Below are 8,165 nucleotides of genomic sequence, written 5' to 3'. Positions count from 1 at the left end.
TGGATTTAACAATTTCAGCGCATCATTTACGTTCAATACAAAATTAACGATAATTAAAGTGACAATTAAATCAACCTCGCCGTTTTCTTTTATTTATGGTATGCCGTTTATTCGTCATTTTCATGTGGAATATTATGTTTAATGGAAGAGTTGATTGTTTAAAAAAAAAACTGTACGATGAATTTTCTTCTATAGTAAATAAATTGTTTATGATTGAGAATACACTAATTTATTGTCGTACAGAGACATAATGCTGTGGCTTTAAATATTGCTATGACTTTTGCTTTAAAAATATTTGTACAAAACATTTGCCAAGTAGGAGAAATTATCGAAAAGACTTTGGTAATGTATGAAAGAATTTTATTTTATTTTTTATTTTTTTTTTAATTTTATTGAAAAATTATTGATAAGAACATAAATTATTCCAATTTAATCACGCTATACACATTAATATTCCGTAATTTTCTAACAATTACTGTTTTAACCGAAAAATACTGGAATCTTCAAGTGATTTTTCTGTTTAATATAAGTATGCTGAATAGGAGCTTTAAAAAAAAAAAAAAGAAAGAAAAAAAAAACTTGCAAATGACATCAAAAAGTATTGGCGTCTATTTGTTTCTCATAAAAGACATTCGCACTTCCATACAAAAGTATGTCATTACGCGACTTTTCCCATTTGTACTACATGTACAATGTTTACGTCTAATATCGCACGCGACTTCTGTCGAGCTGCTATCTCGCAAGATTTTTCCATTTAAAGTCTTGCTTTCTCTGAAATATAACGCATAAAAATAGTTGGGCACGATGTGAGCTGCTTGTTGCGAAAATTTACTTATCACAAAATTGCATTTTGTATCTTTAACTTTTCCCTAAACAACTCAACTACATTACTCATCGATACGAAAATATTAAAAAATATGCACAATAATATATATCATTTTTTCACTTTTGAGAAGGAATTATTGTTATTATTTATTGTTAAAATTGCATAAAGAAAGTGCGTCTTTTCGGATTCGCAAAGCACACCTACGGAAGCCTATTATTTCTCATATATTCCTTTATACTTATTATGAGTACAACAAATAGAATTAAAATATTTGTATATAAAAAATGCTTAGCAAGGCACGAGGAATACAGGTAGCGCAGCACAGGGGGTTTAGCGTCACCGTCAATTAGCTGATTTTTTTTTTTCATCTTATAAGTGCTATTACAGTCCCGTGAGATCAGTCCGCTAAACACTAATGTTATTTTGTTGTTAACGAGATTAGACGAAATATATGCTGTATTACAAAAATGTGTAAGAGCTACTATCAACACTTAACGTTATCATCGATCCTTTACAAAAAATAAAAATTAGCAAGCAAGTACTCGTAAGTCGTTCTCTAGGTTTTGAACGTAACATTTGAACATTAAAATTTGAACGTTCCAAGTAATTACCTAATGGGTAAATTTGCTTATTTATCCGTGCATATGGTACGTTCGCTTGTAATTTTATAGCACAAATGTGTCGATTACAAGATTATTACTTTTTTAAAACGAAGAGTATAAAAAGTCTATCATCGTCTAGTCGTAAAATAATCGTGCCTTACTCAGTATCCCTAAATATTCCTTATTATCTAGGTATTTTATAGTAAATTATAGTTTATCAAAAAAAAAAAAAAAAAAAAAAAAAAAAAAAAAAAAATTATTGTTATTAAATGGGAGATAGAAAAATTTGTGATACACAAGTGTTTAAGCTTAACGATAACCATCGTGCCCGACCATTTTTATTATGAAACAGAACGACAATCGAGATTCCTAAATTTAACTTTCAATATTTTTAATTCGAATAAAGCTTATGCATAGTAGAAAATATTACATGGCACAATCCCTACGTAATATCTATCATATAACTGCACATTTATCTGTTGATTATAATTTTATGTAGCTGTTTTCTTATATTTTTCTCTTGTAATTGGAAGATTTGTCATTTATAAATGCCTGCATTTTAAAAATAAAATTCTTTAAATGATTGAATTCTGTCAATAGTAGTACACGCCTCTTTTACTTTAATCATCTATTCTTACAATTGTAGCTTATTACGTCATTATTATTACATATTTTTACAATTTACAAATATGATTTCACATATATTCGCTTTCTTTTTTTTTTCTTTTTTTTTTTAAATAAATCGCATCACTCACTCGCCAACTTAGCATTTTTCACCTTTACCAAACATACGATAAATCTGAAACATATCAAAACTTAAACGTCAAAAGGCATAAACAATGATAATGATAATTGTCTTGATAATATACTATAAATATACATATCATTCAATGTACAGCAAAATCATTAGAGAATATCACGTTGTTATCAAAAATTATATTATTTATGGTATGTGTGCGTGCGTGTGTATGTGTGTGTACGCGCGCGCGCTTATGTGTGCACGCGTTTCAGTATGTGTATAAAGCAATTAAGTGGAAGCCGAAAGAATTAAATAAAAATTGGTAATAAATGAAAATTTACAAATTTTGAAATATTTGAATTTAATAATAACGCGGGCGATGTTCATATCCAGTCTATTCATAGGCAATTATTTATTTCTAAAAAAAAAATAATCCACAAAAAAGTTATATAATTATTTAACACACATTTATAGAGAAAATATTTCATTTTCTTTTTGGTCACTCTCACCCAAATGACCATTCTTGTTTTCGTAATTTTTGTAATTTAAATCGATTATTGACGAAAAATTAAAAAAAATTTTCATTATTGGATTATTTTTAATGGTGTCGTAAAATATTTGATCCTCTAAATTTGTATAACAATAATTCATTTACAAAATTTAAGATGCCAATATTACAGTAAGTTCCATTGCTTTATTTTTATAATAAATAATAAAGTAGTATACTTATTAAAATTGTAACATTTAATCTCAAAGTAGTGAAAATAATAAAAATGGAATTCTTATTAGACAGTTATTAAGAAAATTCCGATAATTTGACAGAATTTCATTCTATAACATTTAGTCTTTTGATAAATGTAATTGCTTCAAAAAAACTTAATTATCTTCTATACACACACACTCACGTATATCCGTCTATCCGCCCGCGCGCACACACCCACACACGCATATATACATAAGAATACGTACGCGCGCGCGCGCGCGCACACACACACACACATATATATATATATATATGTATGCGCGTGTGCGTATTTGTTTCAAACAAATCACTTATACTTGCTGTATCCGAATCCTAGAATGAAGCTGTAATTGTTACCGCGACCATATAGTGCGCTTTCTATGAACTTTATTATGATAAAATTAGTGTTAAACTAAAATTAAGACGATACGTAATTGCCATCTGTAATTGTAGACTAGGTTGAATGTGCTAGTTCGATGAATCTGCCAAACGCACGTAACAAATACCACCTTCTCTCTTCCTTTAACCGCAAATGATACTGTGATTACGTCGAGATATAGTGTGATAAATTTGATCACTAGCATTTATGAAATGCAGTACATTATACGAACTGCAACAGTAAGTAAATCTGCTGCACATACTACAGAATATTCCGTAGATGCATTACAACGTCATCGAAAGGAAGTAGCTGGAATTAGCATTCGTTCTCTAATTTATTCACAAGCTATCAAATGCATCGAAAAACTGGCACTTTTATAGCGCAGATACTAAGATAAGTTACTGCTCGTTTGATCATTATTATAATAAATTGCTTGAGGTTCATTTGATAACTGTGACGCAATAGGCACCTTCAAAATATGCGTCGACGAGGCTACGAGGGTACTGTCGTCGACATTAGCATTGGCAAAATTTGCTTTCTTTTTTGCTTGCTGCTGTATACTGTCGATCTCGGCCCAAATACTCCTAACATCCTTAAAGAGCTGTAACCAAACGGATTTTCAAGTGATTTTAGTATTAAGCTGATTCATCCATCATACGTCAAAGTGCAATTAAAAATAGTTAGAATTAATTTTGCATGAAATTAAAATTAGGCCAACCTGGTTCAACCACGTTTCGTCTGCCAGTAATTCATTGAGAATAATTGTGGTGTCTTTCTGAGGATCCGCAACCCTTTTGTCAGCAACTCTTCTCGCACATTCCAGAAACATAAGGTATTTTTGATGCGCTACCTTATTGAATAACGCCACTTTCGTTTGACAAAGACGACATAATAAAAAGTCCTAAAACGAGTATTACTTGTTATTTTATGAATAATCGATACGGACATTCAAGAAACAGAAATGCGGTGACAACATTTTTAATACTAACATTTACAGAAGATTAATTTTATGTTTGGTTTACGTTCACTTATTGATTAAGATTTATAGTTAAATAATAGCTCATTAGCTTATTAACTGAAATGACACGTTTATAAAATGTTAAATTTACATTTCACTGCGTCGAAAAAGTATCTATAACCTATCAAAGAATAGCAACTATATTTATTAAATCTATTAAATCAAAATCATTATGAACATATCGTGGCTGTCAGACTTCAACCGCCACTCGATCATTAAAATCGCAATCGCATAGAATCAAATTTTCTATTTTAAATTTAAATTTAGTATATTTCTGAACTTTCAATTTTATGATCCAATGAGTTATTGTAATAGTAATATATGAGAATTTCATGGCTTATTATACAATTTCAAATATTATTGATATTGTTGTGCTACTTTAACCACGACTCAATCAATGAAGCAAAAAATTTTCTTCGTATACGGTGTGACTTACAATCACTTTATTCGGTCAAATATTAATAATAATAATAACAATATTGTCTTTTTCAACGGGTTTTTCTCATGGCATAGTGCAATAATTACAATTGCCCAACAATTAATAAATCATATTATTATTGCATTATTATAAATAATTAAATCACCATTATCGCGATTTAAGTTTCACCTGTCTATATTGAAATTGTAATTATGAAAAACAGATTTCTAACTTCACCTTTACTTCAGCTCAAAATTGTATGTTTTTAATCAAATTTACGTTATCTCTACATGTCTCTGATTTGTTTCTTCCCACAACACCAATATATCCTCGCACGAGTGTAGTAATATATTTTAAAGCCTAATTAAATAAAAGCATTTTCTTCTTTAATTCCTTTAAAAAAAATTATTTCAAAAGATATGCTGCCTCTAAATAGAATTTACCAGTATATAATACTTCGTCGTATTCTGTTTCAGTTGAGTGCTCGTAAATATTTAATAGCCCATTAAAACAGTTTTTTAAAACTTGGCTCGAATCTAAAACAAGTCATTTATATCTATAAATAAGTTTTCCTTTTCAATTTCTATTACTATTATTACTACGAAATTCTAAAATATAACTTATTTCCGTATTTAAATATTTGATTAGTATTCTTAAAGTAGCTTTCCAAAAATTTGGCTTGTTAATCTTGCACACTATGTATTATTCATATTATTAATACTTTGTGTTTCTTTCTTACTATTTATTATATCTTTCGTACATTCGCATAATCCTTTAAATAAATTATTTCCTTCATCTTGATTATTCACAATGTAATGAATAATTATTCATAGTGTCTTTACTCAATCATTTAACTTTATGTTAAATAGCTTCTGGATTTTCATTGTTTACATTGCCCTGTCAGATATTATTCTTTATATTAATTTGAGACTTTAATTCGGTATTGTACTCTCTCTCTCTCTCTCTCTTTTCATAAGCTTCCCCTCACCAAATTAATCTTATTTATATCTTTTCTTTTTTATTTTAGTTTTTATCTATTTACAATTGAATACTAATCAATTCATAAAAATTGAAATCTCTCCAGCTAATCTGGAAATTTATATATTTTCATATATATATATATATGTTTATTAAAAAAAACATTGTGTATAAATTCATTGAATAGTTATTAATATGCAAAGTTATTTACTACTATATGTCACGAAAATAAGACTGTCAAATAAACATTACAATTTCAAAATATTCTTCCAAGAATGAAAGCGACCTATCGATGATATAGGATCCATGTTATTACATAATACATAATTTTTAAGGGGAAAAACGATAGAAAAAAGTTGACATATACCTTTCCCTTAGGGGCATTTTTGTCTATGCATAAGAAAATACACACTAAATAGTAACAGATGTGGTTATAAGAGTTTTACATGACGAAATATGAGACCTGATATTGTCTCCGTGTTTCTTTTAATCCAAGATAAAATGTAAGCACTATTACTATACCTCATCTCAAATATCAAAGAGCTTATTAATAAATATACACTGTATATTTCACATTTATCTACTGCATTTATAAAATATTAAGTTTACTATAATTTTCTTTATAGAAAGTTTGCCAATTTAGCATGTATACACACACACGCACGCACATCAACACACACACACACACACACACACACACACACACACATACATATATATATATATATAATAGAATCGTTAAGTAAACAATCGGCAATGAATGAAAAATTAAAAAAATACATAGCGATGGAATGACTTGTCATTTGTCAACAACTGTTGGATTTATCGATAAAACTATTACTTTCCTCAAACGAACATTGCACACAAAAAAAACAAACAAAAAACAAGTATCTCTACTAACTAACCAATGATGATGTAAATTAAATTTCAGAATGAATGCTATAAAATCCAATTTGAATTTCTAATTTTCCAGACATGCATCTTTATAAATTTGAATAAGAGGTGGGTAGTGCTTATATACCTTTTCTTGAGGCACTTGAGGATCGGGTGGAGAACCTTCTAGCGTCGTACTATTGTAAGGCTGTCCGTATAGTAGAACCCTTGCATGAATCTTTAATCGATTACATCCAGCACACGACTTGCCTTTATAATCTAATATATTATCTTTTAATACATTTATGCAAGGCCAAGTGGACAATGCTGTTATGATGTTTTGACGCCAATTTGTTGTTGAAAGCAGTCGCTGCTTTCTTTCCTCCGTTATTTCATCCACGGTTTTAACATTTAACAAAAAGTAATCATCTAAATTTAGGCGAATTAAAAATACCATTAATTATTGCCAAACGACTATAATATTTTAATTGAATTTGCAATGCACAATATTACCTTGCTCTTGAAAAATTTCAGTCAAAAAATTAGAATCCAATGCTTGCGAGATTAATGTTTGTATGTATACTTCGAAATTATCTTGATACTTTCCCGTATCTTTCATAAATTTATTTATACATTCGCTGGATTAATAAAAGCAACGTGCGAATTAGTATAAATATCCATTGAACATAATCATAAATGTCTTTGTATATTCACCTGTCGTCCACTATCATATCTTCGCGTAGAAACTCGACGATCGTCTCCAGCTTACCTTGCTGCCAAAATTTAACTGGTACTTGTTGATAAATATGTCGATTTTGCGGAGCCCATCCAGAGTACTAAATTTATAAATAATCCACAATTTTTAAAAGACTCGGCCCAGTGACTTTCACGCCACAATTATTTCAATCGTTAAAGAGATTATACGTACCGTCGAAATATTTCTATACAAAGTTTTGCCATTACTTTGAAAGGGTTCGTACTTTTGTAAAAGTGTTTTGCCATCAATCCTCCACAATGGTGGATATTCTTGATCCAAATCACTTTTTATTACGACGAATTCACCGGACTAAAATATAAAAAAAACCTTGATCAGTCTGCGAAAGAGATATTTAATTGCATTACGTATTTAAAGATACCAAAGTTACGTTTTCAAATATAAGAGAGTGAGAGAGAGAGAGAGAAAGAAGAACAAAATAATTACGATTGAAATTTTATAACAAACAAAGCTTAATCAAATTATGGCATTTATTATTTCTAATAACTTTGCTTTATATTAATTATATAACGAACGACTTTTATGTAAGAATTTCAGATAAATTCATATGGATAAAAATTTTGCAAATTTAAATCATAAAAGCTTATAACACCGGATAAATAAATAAATAGTACAAAAATAATGCTTTTAATGAATCAATTAGTATACTAGTTTTATTATTTTTTTTTTAATAAAAGACAATTAATTTACTAAATATGAAGACAGAAAATTATAATCAGGTAATTTTTACATTATACATAATATAAACCGATCAACACGTCATAAAAAAAATTATGAATAAATATAGGAGTAATCTATACGAGATGTGCAGAAAA

The 8,165-nt window shown here is 28.8% G+C and overlaps 1 protein-coding gene across 1 annotated transcript in view; it reads right to left on the bottom strand.

The window, feature by feature from the left end:
- Positions 1–3,186: 3,186 nt before the first annotated feature.
- LOC105359528 (uncharacterized) overlaps positions 3,187–8,165 on the bottom strand; it is a 17,850-nt gene continuing 12,871 nt past the window's right edge. Inside the window, exons 10-15 of the mRNA XM_011496141.1 lie at positions 7,504–7,641; positions 7,290–7,411; positions 7,089–7,213; positions 6,724–7,004; positions 4,007–4,189; positions 3,187–3,889 (exon numbers count right to left, since the gene is read on the bottom strand). Coding sequence (XP_011494443.1) covers positions 3,677–3,889; positions 4,007–4,189; positions 6,724–7,004; positions 7,089–7,213; positions 7,290–7,411; positions 7,504–7,641 — 1,062 coding nt within the window. The 3' untranslated portion in view covers positions 3,187–3,676. The remainder of the gene's footprint in view (positions 3,890–4,006; positions 4,190–6,723; positions 7,005–7,088; positions 7,214–7,289; positions 7,412–7,503; positions 7,642–8,165) is intronic.

This window comes from Ceratosolen solmsi, unplaced genomic scaffold (assembly GCF_000503995.2).
Source record: "Ceratosolen solmsi marchali unplaced genomic scaffold, CerSol_1.0 scaffold11, whole genome shotgun sequence".
Lineage (NCBI taxonomy): Eukaryota > Metazoa > Arthropoda > Insecta > Hymenoptera > Agaonidae > Ceratosolen > Ceratosolen solmsi.
This window is presented reverse-complemented; position numbering and strand designations above follow the sequence as displayed.